This window comes from Capra hircus (genome assembly GCF_001704415.2).
Source record: "Capra hircus breed San Clemente chromosome X unlocalized genomic scaffold, ASM170441v1, whole genome shotgun sequence".
Lineage (NCBI taxonomy): Eukaryota > Metazoa > Chordata > Mammalia > Artiodactyla > Bovidae > Capra > Capra hircus.
Window position 1 is genome coordinate 46159437 of NW_017189516.1, and position 19008 is coordinate 46178444.

The window sequence follows — 19008 nt, forward strand, 5'->3', positions numbered from 1 at the left end:
AAGGAAAGAAGGGAGTTTATTTCTAGCACGCTAGGGCCCAAGTCTCATCCAGCACAGTGGAATCCGGCAAGAGCCCCGAACAAAGGAGTATGGTGGCTTATATACAGGCAGTTCTTTGTCTCAGTTACAGGAGTAGCTGGCATTACATGATTGGCCAGGCAGGATGAGCGCATGTCCTGTCTCTTTCTGGTTGGTGTGTGCGGGAAGTCTTCCTAATTTGGTCAAGGAATGTTCTGTTAAGGAAACATGACTCAGGTCCTAGAACCCGTCGTTTGGTCCCTAACAGGAGGCAGCTGCAGCAATAGCAGGAGTTTGAGCAACCATTTGTGACTTGAAAGCTTTCATGCGGCTAGAAACAAATCCAGTTATACAGTTGCAGATGTAGGGAGCAAACAGTAAAAACAAAACAATCAGAATTATTGTAATTAAGATAGTTGTCCACCATGGGGAACTAGTTAACGTCTCTCAAAGTGAGGCAATTGAGGCTTCGGGAGTATCCATGGCCTCAATTATTTTGTTCATGTGTTTAGTAAAATGAGTAACATTTGTGTTTATATCAGGTATATATGTACAGCATTGGGTATGAATAATAGCACACATTCTTCCTTGTGCAGCTGTCAGAATATCTCAAGCCAATCTGTTTTGTAAAACCACCTTTTAAATTTATTTGTTCAGCATTAAGAGCTGAAATAGCCTTTTGAGAATCTTGTAATGTCTGTTGAGTAAAATTAGTCAAAGCATCTATTTGTAGCATAACATCTGTAGTTCCCAAAGAGGGAACAAAGACTGCAGCCAAATAATTATACCAGTGAAATACAGACCTTGCCCACCGAGTTTTAAGGTGGGGTAAATTAAGCAGGCTTTTCTGGGAGCTCTGAAAATATAAAGCCGGGAGTAAAGGCTAGACCCAGGGTGCATCTCCCTATCCAACCAGGGGGAAGCCATGCCCATACGTAAGAGCCACATATCCAATAAGTCCCGTTTGGAGTAAGCCAGCGTGACTGAGATACACAGTCCCAATTAGTGCCTGGCCAGACAAAGGGAGAACCTGAACTGGGGTTGGAAAACACAGGAATGATTACGTTGTATCTTTCCTGAGGCAAAAATCCCAATTGTTTTTAATTATTGTAATTGTTGGCTAACTTTTGGGGATGGCTCTGTTTGTTCTCAGCATATAGGGGCAGTAGATATTAAACATCTTTTTTTAGGAGTTAGTCACATAACCTCATCTCATATTTGATAAACGTCAGGTAAAAAACCATTAGATCTAGACCTATTTGCCTTATGTGTAGCAAAATAGTCATTGAACTGAGACAATGTATAATCAAAATTAAAAGTCACATTATGTCTATAGTTAAAGTACAAAGTGCTGCACCAGTCCATTTTAGGGTTGGTAGATGTCATCAGATGAAGGAGAGGCATCGCATGTAATTGTTGTCGAAGGTATTTACACACTTGGAGAAAGTCTTTTCCTTGAAGTGGATATGTCCACCACGGCAAGCCTTCCACTGATGAAGAGGGGAGTGCTTCACAGACCCAGCAGTTAGACCGATTGTGGAACACAGCATACGAGTGAGCCCAGGACAGGAAGGCATTGTCTTGAGGATCAAACGGCAGACTCAGGATATTTGGAGTGAGCAGAAGTAAGCTCACATAGGTTATCAGGCCCATCTGAAAAGTGCAAAGTCAGAGCATAGAAAATAAAGACATAAAAAGATGTCACTTAGTTTTGGTCAGGGTGTCACCTCTTAACTTGAGTGTGATGTACCCACGAATCAATTTCTGGCACTTTGACAGCTGTGGGAGAAGAAAGAATAACCTGGTAAGGGCCTTCCCAAAGGGGCTCAAGGGATGGGCCCCCAGATCTCAAAGTTTTTATGAGGACCTCAGTTCCTGGCTCAAATAAAGGCTTGCTTGACTCAGAGGCGGGGTCAGGAGTCATCTCCCGGAGTTGTGTTAATGCCTGTTGAAAAGCTGAGAGCTGAGTTACATAACTAGTTAATTTAAAGGCTTTAGGGTCTATAACAATGTCTGTGCATAAGAAAGGCCTTTTATAAATACATTTAAAGGGGGACAGTCCCTCCTTTTTGGGGGCAGTTTGAACCCTCATTAAAGCTATGGGTAGGACTTTAATCCAATTGTCCTGCGTCTCTTGAGTTAATTTGTGCAGATGTCTTTTGATAATGTCATTAGCTTTTTTAACCTTTTCTGAGGATTGGGGTCTCTAGGAACGGTGTAAGTGATATTTTATTCCTAGAGCTTTAGATACCCCCTGAGTTACAGCAGCTTTAAAGGCAGAGCCATTGTCGCCCTGAAGGCTCCATGGCAGCCCAAACCTGGGGATAATTTTATGGATTAAAATCTTTATAACCTCCTTAGCCTGTTTACTACGACAGGGAAAAACCTCAATCCATCCAGTAAAAGTATCTACCCAAACCTGTAAGCAAGAATATCTGTTAGCTTTTGGCATATGAGTAAAATCAATTTCCCAGTCCTCTCCAGGATACTTTCCACTTTTTTGTAATCTAGATTTTGCTAGCTTTTTAGTCTTTGGGTTATTTTTTTGACAAACCTCACACCTTTTGATAATATTTTTTAAAGTTTTTATTACATTTCTACCTTCAAACAAACGAGAAGCCATTTGGTAAGTACTCTCTGCACCCAAATGAAAACTCTGATGTAAACCCTTAAGAATTTTTTATTGAGCATTTTCAGGAATTATTAATCGTCCATCCTCAGACTGTAACCATCTTTTATCAGTAATCTGTGCTCTTCTTTGTTTATATTTTTTTAATTTTTTCTCAGTATATTGTGGTTTTTCCTGTTCCACAGGACCTGTCCAGATCACAGGCGTCTGCAGTGAAGGGGTTTCGTAAAGTGCCGCTTTTCTGGGTTGACAGTCAGCCAGCTGATTCCCTTCGGCTACTTTACTCCCATCTCTGCTGTGCCCTTTGTAATGCATAACAGCTACTTTTTTAGGACAATACATAGCAGTTAAAAGTCTCTCGATCTCTCTGAAATGCTTAATAGGTTTACCTGTTGCTGTTTTAAACTGTCTTTTTTTTTCATATTGTAGCATGAGCATGTAAAGTCAAATAAGCATACTTAGAATCTGTGTAGATATTTACCCGCTGCCCTTTGTTTAACTCTAGAGCTTGGGTCAGAGCCACAAGCTCCGCTAACTGAGCAGTGGTTCCCTGGGGGAGAAATTTTGCTTTTAAAACCTGTTCAGCAGTCACCACAGCATAACCTGCTTTACGCTTTTTATCCTGAACAAAAGAACTGCCATCTGTAAATATTTCCAGGTCAGGATTGTCTAATGGGGTATCTATTAGATTTTCCCGAGCTGTATAGTTTAAAGTTAGGAATTGAGAACAATCGTGATCAGGTGTTTCATTTTCCTTCCCAGGAAGGAAAGTGGCAGCATTTAAATTTCCACAAACTTTAAGCTTAGTTACTGGTCTTTTTAACAACAGTGACTGATATTTAAGAAGCCTACTGTCTGTCATCCAAATATTAACCTTAGAATTTAAGATTCCACTCACATCATGAGAAGTCAGTACAGTAAGGTTTTGTCCATTAATTATTTTTAAAGCTTCAGGTGCTAATAAACCCGCTGCCCCAATTACTCTTAGGCAGTGGGGCATCCACGTGAAATTACATCTTATTTTCTGCTTAGATAAGCAATAGGTTGCTGGTGAGGCCCTCAGGGTTGTGTCAAAACTCCCAAGGCCATACCTTTTTTTTCAGTGACAAACAAATTAAATTTTGGCCCTGTGGGCAAGCTCAGATGACCATTATATCTACTACTGCGGGCAGGAATCCCTCAGAAGAAATGGAGTAGCCATCATGGTCAACAAAAGAGTCCGAAATGCAGTACTTGAATGCAACCTCAAAAACAACAGAATGATCTCTGTTCGTCTCCAGGGCAAACCACTCAATATCACAGTTATCCAAGTCTATGCCCCAACCAGTAATGCTGAAGAAGCTGAAGTTGAACGGTTTTATGAAGACCTACAAGACCTTTTAGAACTAACACCCAAAAAAGATGTCCTTTTCATTATAGGGGACTGGAATGCAAAAGTAGGAAGTCAAGAAACACCTGGAGTAACAGGCAAATTTGGCCTTGGAATGTGAAATGAAGCAGGGCAAAGACTAATAGAGTTTTGCCAAGAAAATGCACTGGTCATAGCAAACACCCTCTTCCAACAACACAAGAGAAGACTCTACACATGGACATCACCAGATGGTCAACACTGAAATCAGACTGATTATATTCTTTGCAGCCAAAGATGGAGAAGCTCTATACAGTCAACAAAAACAAGACCAGGAGCTGACTGTGGCTCAGATCATGAACTCCTTATTGCCAAATTCAGACTTAAATTGAAGAAAGTAGGGAAAACCACTAGACCATTCAGGTATGACCTAAATCAAATCCCTTATGATTATACAGTGGAAGTGAGAAATAGATTTAAGGGCCTAGATCTGATAGATAGAGTGCCTGATGAACTATGGAATGAGGTTCATGACACTGTACAGGAGACAGGGATCAAGACCATCCCCATGGGAAAGAAATGCAAAAAAGCAAAATGGCTGTCTGGGGAGGCTTTACAAATAGCTGTGAAAAGGAGAGAGGCGAAAAGCAAAGGAGAAAAGGTAAGATATAAGCATCTGAACGCAAAGTTCCAAAGAATAGCAAGAAGAGAAAAGAAAGCCTTCTTCAGCGATCAATGCAAAGAAATCGAGGAAAACAACAGAATGGGAAAGACTAGGGATCTCTTCAAGAAAATTAGAGATACCAAGGGAACATTTCATTCAAAGATGGGCTCGATAAAGGACAGAAATGGTATGGACCTAACAGAAGCAGAAGATATTAAGAAGAGGTGGCAAGAATACATGGAAGAACTGTACAAAAAAGATCTTCATGACCCAGATAATCATGATGACGTGATCACTCATCTAAAGCCAGACATCCTGGAATGTGAAGTCAAGTGGGCCTTAGAAAGCATCACTACGAACAGGGCTAGTGGAGGTGATGGCATTCCAGTTGAGCTGTTTCAAATCCTGAAAGGTGATGCTGTGAAAGTGCTGCAGTCAATATGCCAGCAAATTTGGAAAACTCAGCAGTGGCCAGAGGACTGGAAAAGGTCAGTTTTCATTCCAATCCCAAAGAAAGGCAACAACAAAGAATGCTCAAACTACCGCACAGTTGCAGTCATCTCACATGCTAGTAAAGTAATGCTCAAAATTCTCCAAGCCAGGCTTCAGCAATATGTGAACCGTGAACTCCCTGATGTTCAAGCTGGTTTTAGAAAAGGCAGAGGAACCAGAGATCAAATTGCCAACATCCGCTGAATCATGGAAAAAGCAAGAGAGTTCCAGAAAAACATCTATTTCTGCTTTATTGACTATGCCAAAGCCTTTGACTGTGTGGATCACAATAAACTGTGGAAAATTCTGAAAGAGATGGGAATACCAGTCCACCTAACCTGCCTCTTGAGAAATCTGTATGCAGGTCAGGAAACAACAGTTAGAACTGGACATGGAACAACAGACTGGTTCCAAATAGGAAAAGGAGTACATCAAGGCTGTATATTGTCACCCTGCTTATTTAACTTCTATGCAGAGTACATCATGAGAAACGTTGGACTGGAAGAAGCACAAGCTGGAATCAAGATTGCCAGGAGAAATATCAATAACCTCAGATATGCAGATGACACCACCCTTATGGCAGAAAGTGAAGAGAAGCTAAAGAGCCTCTTGATGAAAGTGAAAGAGGACGTAAAGCTCAACATTCAGAAAACTAAGATCATGGCATCCGGTCCTATCACTTCATGGGAAATAGATGGGGAAACAGTGGAAACAGTGTCAGACTTTATTTTGGGGGGCTCCAAAATCACCGCAGATGGTGACTGCAGCCATGAAATTAAAAGACACTTACTCCTTGGAAGAAAAGTTATGACCAACCTAGATAGCATATTCAGAAGCAGAGACATTACTTTGCCGATTAAGGTCCGTCTAGTCAAGTCTATGGTTTTTCCTGTGGTCATGTATGGATGTGAGAGTTGGACTGTGAAGAAGGCTGAGCGCTGAAGAATTGATGCTTTTGAACTGTGGTGTTGGAGAAGACTCTTGAGAGTCCCTTGGACTGCAAGGAGATCCAACCAGTCCATTCTGAAGGAGATCAGCCCTGGGATTTCTTTGGAAGGAATGATGCTAAAGCTGAAACTCCAGTACTTTGGCCACCTCATGTGAAGAGTTGACTCATTGGAAAAGACTCTGATGCTGGGAGGGATTGGGGGCAGTAGGAGAAAGGGACGACCGAGGATGAGATGGCTGGATGGCATCACAGAGTCGATGGACAGGAGTCTGAGTGAACTCTGGGAGATGGTGATGAACAGGGAGGCCTGGCGTGCTGCGATTCATGGGGTCGCAAAGAGTCGGACACGACTGAGCGACTGAACTGAAAAGCCTTTTGAGTTTCTGGTGACCAAACCAGTTTGTCAGTTTGGGCCTGCTGAGTTTCGGCTATAAGTTTATATAAAGGCCGGGCAAGTTCCCCATAACCCAGAATCCAAATGTGACAGTAACCTGTGATTCCCAAAAATCCTCTCAATTGTGTTAAAGTCATAGGTAGGGGATGATTTAGTATAGGCTTAATTTTCTCAGGGCCTATGGCCCTAGTCCCTTTTGATATGATTAGGCCCAGATTATCTAACCGATTGTTGACAAAGCTGAGCCTTTTCTCTTGATGTCTTGTAACCACAGCCTGCCAGAAAGTTTTAGAAATCTTCTGAGGCTCCCGAACAAGCTTCTTCTGTCTCAGCACAGAGCAAAATATCATCTACATATTGTAACACCACCGCTTCAGAGCTATAAAGTTTTGGAGATCCCGGGACAAACTTTGTCCAAATAAGTGAGGACTGTCACGAAATCCCTGGGGCAAAACTGTCCAGGTTAACTGAGAAGCTGGCTGCGTAGGGTCTTCAAAGGCAAATAGAAATTGACTTTTCTCTGCCAAAGGCACTGAATAGAAGGCATCTTTTAAATCAATTACTGAGAAATATTTGGCTCCTTCAGGAATTTTAGACAATAGAGTATAAGGATTAGGCACCACGGGGTGTAAAGGAACTACAGCCTCATTTATTATATGTAAATCTTGAACTAGTCTCTATTTACCATTTGATTTTTTTATATCCAAAATAGGAGTGTTGCAAGGACTGTTACAGGGAATTAATAGTCCCTGTTCCTTTAAATTTTCGATGATGGGTTTTAACGCTTCCTTAACCTCAGGTTTTAGAGGATACTGCTTCTTATGTGGAAATAAGTGTGGGTCTTTGAGCTTGACAACTACAGGAATAGCATTTTGTGCTGACCCACAGATTTTTTATCAGCCCATACTCTAGGATTTACATTTTGTTCAACTAGAGGGAGAGAAAGGGAGGGCTCCATAGTCATAAAAACAGAGGCATGGACCTTGCTCAGTATATCCCTCCCCAAAAGGGGTGAGGGAGATTTTGGCACGATCAGAAACTCGTGTGAAAATAGCACAGAATCCCAGTTGCAAGATAAAGAATAACTGAAATAATACCTTTTGGCTTGTCCAGACAGTCCCATTATGGAAGTGAATCGGGAAGAAAGTGGGCCAGGGGCTTCAGTAAGCACAGAGTAAGTTGTCCCAGTATCTAAAAGGAAATCAACGGATTGGCCCCCCACAATTATTAATACCGGGGTTCCTCAGGTGTAATTAGGACGGGAGCTTGTGTGGGGACCCCCGGGCACCTTCAGTCCTGATTGTCTTGAGAGTCCAACCCCGGAGACCTACGCCCCTGAGGGCAGTCTCTCTTCCAGTGTGGTCCTTTGCAGACCGGACATGGAGCCGGGGGCGGCTTAGATGCCTGAGGGCAATCCCACTTAAGGTGCTCCTCCTTTTCACAGTAATAGCAAGCCCATTTCTTTTCACCTGGGTCCCTCTGGGCATTTTTTTCCGGCTGTTTAAGAGCGTTTTTCATAGCCATTGCGAAGGCTTCTGCCTTTTCCTTTGTCTTTTGTTGCCTTTTTTTCCCCCTCCTTTTCCCTACCGTAATAGACTGTCTGAGCCAGTTGTAACAGAGTATCTAAAGACTGATTTGGTCCATACGCCCGTTTTTGTAGCTTATGGTGGATATCTGGAGCCAACTGAGTGAGAAATCTTATCTTTTAAGGTCACTTTTCCTTTTTCACTTTTGGGATCAATCTCAGTGAATCTGTGAAGAGCTTCTCTTAGTCTATCTAGGAATTTACCAGGAGCTTCTTTCTCCTCCTGTTCTATGTCTGCCAATTTGCTATAGTTTAAAGGCTTAGAACACGCCTGCCTGAGTCCTTCAAGAATGCATCTGACAACATGACTCTGATCCCATCTTCCTTTAGCTGTGTTGTAGTCCCAGTCTGGTTCTATAATTGGGACCACCTGATTCCCAGTGGGGAGGGCCGCTATCTCGTCCTCCCTCTTCCCTACTGATTTATTACCAAGCCATTCATCTCCATAAGCAACCGCTTTTCCCAAAACTCGAGTCTTTGAGTCGGGAGTCAGCGTTTGTCCCAAGATATACATCACATCTTTTCAAGTAAGGTCATAAAGCAGAGTAACACCTTTAAAAGCTCTAATACATTTTTTTGGGTCCTCTAAATAGTCTCCCAGATCCTCCTTGATTCTTTGTATTTCTTAATAAGAAAAAGGCTTATTAACTCTCATAGACTGATTATTTCTCCCAGTGGGTGTTTTATAAAGAGGCAACAGCTTGTGTGGCTGTTTCTCAGTCTCTCTGGCTGTTCTGTGCATATGATCCCAGGGATAGACTGGAGAAACCTGTTTTTCTTTTTTTCTTTGTCTCCTGTCCATCTCATCTCTAACTTTGATGGTCTGAGTTTTTACTGAAACCAGAGTAGTCTGAGGTCGTACTGGGACAGGAGTTGTTTGGACCTCCACGTAGGCAGTTTGAATCTCAGTTTGGGTTTCCATTGAGACCAAAGCAGTTTGAATCTCAGTTTGGATTTTCACTGAGACCAAAGCAGTTTGAATCTCAGTTTGGATTTTCACTGAGACCAAAGCAGTTTGAATCTCAGTTTGGGTTTTCACTGAGACCAAAGCAGCCGTTCTAAGGGGGGTTTTCTGGCTTTCAGTTAGCTCAGCTTGGAGCCCCTGGCACAGGGGCAAAGTAGCAGGACAGGAGGCAGCTGAACGTTTCACGCCCAAATCTATACCCTTAGGACATAAGTCTGGCATATTTCGCAGAGAGAAAAAGGGCAACACATATGCTACTTCTACCCATTTCCCTTGTTCCTTACAGAACCGGTCTAATTGTAAAACAGTATTATACTTAAGAGACCCTCCAACTGGCCACCGTTCACCGTCCTCCAATGGATACCATGGCCATGCAGTATCACATAGGAAGACCAGGTGTGTCTTCTTTAAGCCCTGGGGATCAAATCTATCCCAGTTTTTTAGGATACAGTTCAAAGGAGTGAGGCTGGAATTGTTAGCTCCCATCTGGAAGAGAGAAAAAAAGCGACCAGCGCCATTTTTCTACCGGAGGCGTCCCTCCCTGCTCTAGATGGGGGTGTAGACAGACTTTACACCAAAAGCTTTTCCTTTCTGGTCGGACTTAGTCTGTCCCTTACCAACGCAGGCACCGTCTCGACCCTCCCGGTTCTACCACCGAGATGGGGTGGGGATGTACCAGGGGTAGACCTGATAGCATCTCTATCTGATGTCCAGCTCTTCACCTTTAACCTTGTTTGCCTCTGATGCCACCCGGGGTGCAATCAGAGTAACCTTCCAGAATGCCTCCCAATGCTAAGACCACTGGGGGAAACATTTGTCACCTGAGTGCCTGTGCACGACCCTGAGTATATTCCTGACCACAATAAGACTGATATGAACATAAAGCTGGGATGTTCTTTTCAAGCATCACCACACCAGTATAAGAGCCTCCTCTGGTCCACTAAGAGCCAGCATTACCAAAGGAAAAAAAACCCATTGCCTTCCCAATCTGAGTAACCTTTAACCTCTGAGATGTTCTTGGGGCTAAAGCTCCATCTAGCTTCCAAACTTTCGATTCCTAGCGAGGCTAGGCGCTTTCTTGACTACCAATCCAAGTTTGGGACCTAAGCCACAGTACACAATAACAGTATAGATCACAAGTCCCTTGAAAGTCTATGATCCGATAGATTAGGTTAGTACTTCTAATTCCCAAGGAGTTATGAAATGGTCAAAGAGATCGAAAAGTTTGACCGAGAAAGGAGAGTTTGGTCCACATGCTTTGCCCATTTCTGGTCGGTTCCCGAAGGAGACATTGGGTGTCTCTTGGCCTTGGCAGGTCGGTAGAAACCCCCGACAGGTTTCTGCCATAAGCCGTATGAGATCACCGTGGAACCGCAGAGCAGGGCTCTTCACTTGCTTTGCGCAGGGCATGTCATTTATTCACACAAGCACACCGTAGAGTTAGTAAAGCACAGCAGAAAACGTGTTTGCTAAGAGAACAAAGAACTAGAGCTCCAAGCATCCTTACCTTGTCCTGAAGGATCCCGGACGAGCCCCCAAGATGAAAGGTTGTTGTTGAATTATGACGCCGGGATTTTTGGCCCCCGGAGGAGAAGAATTTAATCCGGGGCCAGAGACGAGGCTTGATCGCTCAGAGCTTTTGTGTAACAAAGTTTTATTACAGTATAAAGGAGATAGAGAAAGCTTCTGACATAGGCATCAGAAGGGGGCAGAAAGAGTACCCCCCTGTTAGTCTTTAGCTGGATGTTATATAGTCACCAGCAGTCTCTTAATGAAAGAAAGGAATGTCTCAAAACTTAGAATGGCACCAGGCCCCTCACCCATAGGATGTATTTTGGGATAATCTTGGCTCTAAGTGGTTCCTCTTGGGCCATAAAAGGATTAACTTGCATCTTGAAGAAGGGCAGAGCACCATACAAATAGTGCATACAAAATTACATAGATTAGAGGAAGGAGTATAACATACTGGTTTATCAAGTAGGTTCTGAGCCCACAAGGCAGAACCGACTTGAAGACAGAGTTTGGGGTAAATGCATAGTACATTAGCATAGCTTAAGAAAAACATTTTTATAAGAAAAAGGCAATGGTTAACTTCAAGTGAAACCAAGTGTCATTATGGCAACACAGAATTTTAAGAGAAACCTCCTTTTAAATTTGTATAGAGAAGGAAAAAAAAACATCGCTAGTTTGTTTTTTTCTGCCGCTTAAGGGAGATAAAAATGTCTGACACTTGCAGGCTATTTCCTCTATTTGGAGACCCCTGGCCTTTCTGCCTGTTACCCTCTCAGATGCCATGATCTTAGTTTTCTGAACATTGAGTTTTAAGCCAGCTATTATTATCCCCATGTTATAACTGAGAAAACTGCATTTTGGAGAAGTTAAGTAATTGATCAAAATGATTCAGCTAGTGAAGGGCTCAGACATTTCAGTGGGTTACTATACCTTAAAGGTTTAGCTACAAATACCCCTTTATATGGCAATACATAGAAATAAATATTTTGATTAAGTCCTGTAGCCCTTTGCAGTCTAATATGGCAGACACCAGCTATGGACTACATGAAGTGTAGCTGATCGGCACTGAGGTGTGCTATAAGGGCAAATTCACACCAAATTTGAAGACATGGTCTAAATTAAAAAGATTGTAAACTATCTCAGGATTTTAACATTGATTGATGTTATATTGATTACATGTTGCAATAATAGTATAATATTTTTTAGATGTGTTGGGTTAAAGTGCATTAATCACTTAAAAAGAACAGTGAAACCCAATATGTATTAAAATTAGATTATAAGGAGAATGGTTGCATTGTAAAATATTTTAAATAAAATTGTCTGGAGATGCAAAAAAAAATTGATTTCTGGCTTGTGCTAAGTCACAAACTGTCTTTTGTTTTTGCTGAAATCATGATTCCTGCCAAGAGAGATCTGATTTGTAATAGCGTGGATGGGCTCACTATTTCATTAGTGAGATATTTGACTGTCATGTTTTATTATACTACAAGTAATATGTAATCAAACAAGAAAAATTTCCTAGCAACAGAGTTGTTTTCTTCAACCAGAAGAATGTTTTTATGTGCTCATTTTTTTAATGTCCCAAAGATTAAAAAGCTTATGAACTTAGCATTTTATATTTTTGAGATCGAGTTGCTGGCAAATACCCATAGAATATATAATAGAATAGAATAGTAGAATATATAATATATCACTGAAAGTACTTGGCAAGCATTATGTTAAGGTAATTCAAACCTGAAATACATTTAACTAGGTAGAGAACCACATGATTTTTATGACACACCCAGTTGTTGGACATGGTTATCTCACTTATCTTCAGAAGCTTGTTTTTATCTCTTCATTAATTACATGCCCAAACTTTTTTTAAACACTCATCAGATTTCTAGGTTCTACCTCATTCCATTTGTTTATTCAACAAATGTTTGAATGCTCTGTGCTAAGAGGTCCTAGGGATATTGTGCCCTTGTGAAACATATATTAGTGAAGAATTCAAACATGAATGAAAGAATTCCACAAATCAGAAAGTGCATGGGTGCTATGAATGTGAATAAAGATTCTCATCTGAATAGAAGGGCAAAGGACAGAGGAAAGCCTTGATCTGAAGGACCAATAGCATTTAGCCAGGTAAAAATTGGGAGTGACCAGTCTAGGTCAAAGGATTTGTTTTGTAAAGGTCTTATCCCAGGAAGGAGCTTGGCAAGTTGGAAGAGCAACAGCAAGAAGGCCTCTGGTGTGTGCGTGACTGTGTGAGAAAGAGGCTGTGGAGGAATAGAGTAAGACACACAGGCACTGAGTCCTGTAGATTGAGAGCAGCAAGTGGACCTGGGTATTATCTGATGATCCACCAAGCAATCTTGCTTTATTCCCCAGAACTCCATCATCAAGTGGTTGTGGTCTGTAGATACAGTGGTCATATAATTTGTCATCCAAAACGGGATACTCTTAGGAGTGAAAGGGGACACTTATTAATTATACTGAAACAGAGGGTATAAACCAGTATGGATAACTTGAGCAAACCAGAATGTATGATCACTGTGCTTAGAGATAGGTTCTTAGCCCCTGCAGTCAGCCTGACGTTGCCTAGAAGCCATGCTCTGAAATTATAGGGTTAGGCGTTTGTTCCTGCTTTTTCGCTTTCCCCTCCTTCACTCATGGGTAACTCTGAGAGAAGGCCACTAGGAGAACCTGCACCAAGTCGCCCACAGAATCACAGCCCCATTTTCACCCAAATGCAGCCTAGTGTTTTTCAGATTGCCACTCATGGGAGCTCAGTTCCTTGACGTACATCAGGTCTTATTAATGTGTTTTCAGAATTACAGTCTTAAGAACTTATGGGAAAGAAAGTAAAGTCTTAAACATGTAGCCCATGAATTTTTCCCTCTAGAACCTTTCCTTCATCACTTCTCATGGATGACATGACCTAATTATATGTTCTCAGATGACAGCCAGGCGGGATGGGTGTGGTCTGATTATAACCTCTTTCAGAATAAACATGTTTTGTGATTTGACCCCTATAGTGAACGATATACAGAGTAGAGGACCTATAGGAAGTATTACCATATGTGTAAAACCTTTTTTTTTAATGTTCCAATCATAGTGACTATTCTTTGTTTCTCTAAATTTTACTGCAGTTTAGTTGATTTACAATATTGTGATTTACAGTATAGTTTCAGGTATACAGCAAAGTGATTCAGTAACCTTCTTTAACAAGGACAATGACATGAAGTAGTGAAGAAATCTTTTCACTGTTGATTGGATGTTTTATCAAATCAGCTGTTGGCCACATCTGTGTAATGGAGTTTTATTTCCTCCTCTCCTCTGGGCCCGAGTCAGTTTCTACAACAGGGCCCTCAGGGAGCCCTAGTAATACCTTTAGTTTATGGAGACATGGGTCACTTTGCATCAGATAATATTCAAATAGTGAAGATGTGTACTTTGAAACAGTGCACTATTTCTTTAGAAGTTTTACTATTTCTTTTCAAACTGCATTAATATTCTTACTTTCTGTTTTACAAGTCAGGAAATGTGAAGAACTCACCTGGAAATAAGTAGAATACTCCATGCTCTTTCCATTTTAATCAGGTAAAGAACAAAAAAACTTTGTGGTTATTTCTAGCATTATTAGCACCAATTGAAATGACTTGTCTTTAATTAATTAGTTATAGCCATTTAAACTTTGTGTGGTGGAAACATAAGGGCCAGGATGATATTTTCATTTTGTCTTTAATTTCTGGGCTTAAGTGCTATGACTTCTTTAATTGTGTGTGTTCCTGAGAAGTACCTGGGTTTTTTAGACAAGCTAGAACTCGACAGTTGTGATTTGTCTACAAACCTATTTCAGACAATCATTTCTTAAGCTTACCTTTTTTCAGACTGCATTTCACTATAGTCAGCACACTTGTATTGACCTAATAATCATTCAATAAACATTTGCTGAATGCATGACTTTGGTAGAGACGCTCGAGATTATATAGAATAAGTGACATAGGGAATTCACAGGTGTAATTTTCTTTCCTTAAAGATTGAGTAACTGGAGGCTGGGCTTCCCAGGTGGTTCAGTGGTAAAGAATACACCTGCCAATGCAGACGATGCAGGAGATGTGGGTTCAGACCCTGGGCTGGGAAGATCCCCTGGAGGAGGAAATGGCCGCCCACTCCAGTATTCTTCCCTGGAAATCCCATGGACAGAGGAGCCTATGGGGCTACAGTCCATAGGGTTGCAAAGAGTTGAACACGACTGAATTGACTTAGCACACACACATATGCACAATTATCAAATGAAAAAAAGAAGCTAGTATAATACGTTTTTAGAGAGGATAATTACCAGAAAATACAAAAAAAGTTTAAGTATGTATCTTCAGGTAGTAAGATTATAGATGATTTTTATACTTTTTCTTCTATATAACTATGTATTTTTAAATTTTTGCAATGAATGTGAATTTTCTTTTATAATAGATATTTGTTTTAAAAAAATCAGTGTTACATTTATCATAAGTCATGGCTACTGTTTAAAACTCATGAAAGCTCTGGGTTTGAGGTTTTTCTTTCTCACGTTGTCCCAATATTTTTGAAGACCCAGAGAGTCATATAATCTTAGAATTTTAAAGAAGTATTTGGTATAACCCCCAGCCTCAAGCAAAATTCTCTGTAGCCCTGTATGTTCCCAGTTTTTACCCCCACTGATAGGAAAAGCACCCTACGGGGCAGCCATCTTTGGACAGTTCTAATTTTTAGGAAGCTGTTTCTTATACTAAGCAAAAATATGTCTCCTTATAACTCCTACACAGTGGTCTGATCTTGCTTTAGCGGTCACAGAAAATAAATTCAGATCCTCTTTCACATCCCAGCCCTTCACATAGAAACCCTAAGTCAGCATTTCTCACATTTTGTGATACAGATTACCTGGGAGATTGTTGAAAAGCAGAGGCTTAAGCCCCACCCCACAATTGGCATCTCTGGGGAGTGGGGCCAGATGTGCATCTGGGTGACTAGTGGGTAAGCAGCCAGGAAGTCACACATGTTCATCAGAGATTTGACACTAGATATGATTATATTTCTCTCTAGGGACAGTGAGTCACAGAATATAGGGAAACTGTGTACACATTCATTTCATTTTTTCAAAAATGTTCCGAGCCAGAGTTCAGCTTATTGTATATACAACCTTGATTTCGTTTTTTTAAGTTGTTTATTGGAAATGTAGTTTTTAATTATAAAAGTGATGCATATTTGCTATAAAGAATTGTTTTTAGCTAAATGTTTTGAAAGCTTGTTTTGTCTTCCATTCCTTTCCCAGAGGTAATTTCTGTTAATAGTTTGTATATCATTCCAAACTTTTTTCTCACACACACATCCAAATATGCTTTTGGGTTTTTGATAGAGTGAGATCATATTCCTTGTATTGTTTTGCAAGTACACCGAAAGCTCCATGCAGGCACATATTGCAATTTTATTATCACATCTAGAGAAATTAACACTAATTCCTTAATACCATTTAATATTCAGAGTATGCAGATTTCCCTGATCATCTCATTAATAACTTTTTACAGTTGTTTTGGTTGTTTGAGTCAGGATCATAACAAGATCTGCCCATTGCATTTGACTGATGAGTCTCTTAAGTCTCTTTCATTTTTTTTTTTTACAAAGATATAAACTATGTTTTCAGATATTTTAAGTCCCTCTTAAGCTGTAATAGTTCTTCTCCCTCATTTTTCTCTTAGCATTTATTTGTTGAAAAACTGGGCTTATTTGTCTTTTAGAAATTTCCCATGTTCTGGCTGTGGCTGAGTGCATCCATTTAGTGTCATTCTGTTTTATCTTTTGGTTCCTCTCATCTCTGCATTTCCCATAAACTGACTGTTGGATTTGAAGGCTTAATCAGATTTAGGTTCAATTTTTTGGTAAGAATACTTTGCAGACCCTGCTATGTTTAGCTATGCTGAATGAATTAACTTGCTTTTTTGAAATTAATTTTTATTGGAGTATAGTTGCTCTACAATGTTGCCTTAGTTTCTGCTATACAACATAGTGAATCAGCTATCAATGACAGGACTTACCTGGTAGCTCAGATGGTAAAGAATCTGCCTGCAGTGCAGGAGACCCAGGTTCAATCCCTGGGTTGGGAATATCCCCTGGAGAAGGGAATGGCAACCCACTCCAGTATTCTTGCCTGGAGGTCACCACAGAGCATTGAGTAGAGTTCTCTGTGCTATATAGTAGGTTCTCACTAGTTATCTATTTTATACATTAATTTGCCTTTTTTTTGTCACAATATATTGTGTACATCTTTCCCTGTTGGTACTTATTCCTCCTTTAGCTGCTTAATAATTTCCTAGTATGGACTGCCATAATCTATTAAAATGTTATTAATATAGATTGTTGGCAGTTTGAAGTTTTTTTTTAACAATGCAGTAAATCTATTGAATTCTTAGAGAAGTTCAAAACAGATTAATAAACTGAGATAGAAAAGGTAAGCTAGTAGTTTACATGTTTAAAAATGTTTAGCTTTATTTTAAAAGATCAAGGAAGTAGTCATTGGCCTCTAAAATTGTTATAAATCTCTAATTACTAAGTAGATTCATTACGTATTAGGAGAAAGGCAATCTGAAGAAGAGTTGGCTTGTCTTTGCTGTATCTTTAGATTTGATGTGTGTTTCATTCCAGAAAAGAATGATGGGGTGATGTGAGGAAAGGTATGTGTCGGACTTGCTATGATATCATCATGCTCTCCCCCAGCAGATGGATGGAAATATAGTTGTTTGATTTTCAGAAGGGGAGGAATGTAGTGTGCGCTGTGCCATTTAAACAGTTATTTTTTATTTATTCACCCATCCATCTGGTTAATTTATCTCAGATATACAGCCAGTCAAGAATCTGCATATAGTATTGGAAATAAAAGATAAACCAAAATCCTTTCTGGTTTTTAGTGTACTCATTTATAAAATGGGAATAAGTACAGTCTTTACCAGCTCATTGTGATGTCATATAATGGTAATATATGTATTTGATATGACTTTCTCTATTTAAACCTAAGAAATTTTAAAAATGCAAACTCTTAGAGCTGTTTTTTTCCCTGGGAGGACACTGTATTTATGTTTTTCTTTTTTTTTTAGTTATAGGTAAACATTGGAAACTCCATATGGTAAACCAGTATTTCTACAGAAAAATGGCAGAGAAGTCAGTATTGAATGTAGTAAATTGGCATTCTTCTTCTGGAAAAACTATCCTAGGCCTCTTTGTTATCTTGGGTGATGCCATACTCCAACTGGACTAATCTGAAATTCTTCCACCTAGAGATAATGTATAAGCCTTAGAACTCCTCGTTCTCATGTTGCTATTTATGTACATAATTAAAGATCTAAGTTAAAAAAATTGCCCTTTTTATTCCTGATATTGTTTGAGTGACAGTTTAAGTGTACCTGATGTCCTTTCCCTGTGTGTATATATGGTATGTGTCTGAGTGTACATGTATGTGTGTGCATCTTGTGTGTGTGTGTGTGTGTGTGTGTGTGTGAAGGAAAACCAACCACTTTTCTTAGCATCAGCTGGCAGTCTCCAAAGGTTTCATTAAGAAGAGTGACTCTAGGGGACATAGGTTCGATCCCTGTTCGGGGAACTGAGATCCCACATGCTGTGGAGCAGCTAAGCCTGTGAGCCACACCTGTAGAGTCCATGCACTCTGGAGCCTGCTCAGCACAACTAGAGAGAAACCTGAGCAACATGAAGAGCCTGCATGCCACAGCTGAGACCCAATGTAGTCAAACATAGGTAAACAAACATTTTTTAAAAATAAAAAAAGAAGAGTGGCTCTGGAACTGAGAGATCATGCTTCCATCGCCAGCCCAAGGAACAAAACTTGTAAGTAATAGTTTGCCTGAGCCTAATGAGAAGACATACAAAAGAAAACAATGACCCTGACTCCTTGTTTTATGCCATTGCCTCCCAGCTTGTATAGATCTTCCAGTTCTTGACTGCCAGTGGGAGACACAGAAAGGTGCTCCATGTGGAGCACCCACTCCAGTACTCTTGCCTGGAGAATCCCATGGACAGAGGAGCCTGGTAGGCTACAGTCCATGGGGTTACAAAGAGTTGGACATGACTGAGCGACTAACACTGGAACTTCACTTTCTACTTTTCAGAGTACCATTTTGTATCTTTCCTTTTTGGCTTATTTCCTTACCTCAGTGCATTTGTACTCTGTTTTTTTAAATCCTGAGTTAATATTCTCTATTTACAGTTACACTTTTTATTCTGTTTCTTATAACCTTTTTTTTCTTATAATAAGACTGACTCTTGGGGACTTCCCTGGCAGACCAGTGGTTAAGACTCCATGCCTCTACTGCAGTGGGCGCAGGTTCAATCTCTAATCAAGATACTAAGATCCCACATGCTGCACAGCATGGCCAAAAAACAAAGCAAGACTGACTCTCAATGCAGTTTACCTGTAACTTAATCAG

General features: G+C 40.4%; 1 protein-coding gene across 1 annotated transcript in view; it reads left to right on the plus strand.

The window, feature by feature from the left end:
- The window catches only part of APOO (apolipoprotein O), a 67389-nt gene extending 49466 nt beyond the window's left edge, over positions 1–17923 (plus strand). Inside the window, exons 8-9 of the mRNA XM_018043998.1 lie at positions 14072–14137; positions 17665–17923. Coding sequence (XP_017899487.1) covers positions 14072–14107 — 36 coding nt within the window. The 3' untranslated portion in view covers positions 14108–14137; positions 17665–17923. The remainder of the gene's footprint in view (positions 1–14071; positions 14138–17664) is intronic.
- Positions 17924–19008: the final 1085 nt, after the last annotated feature.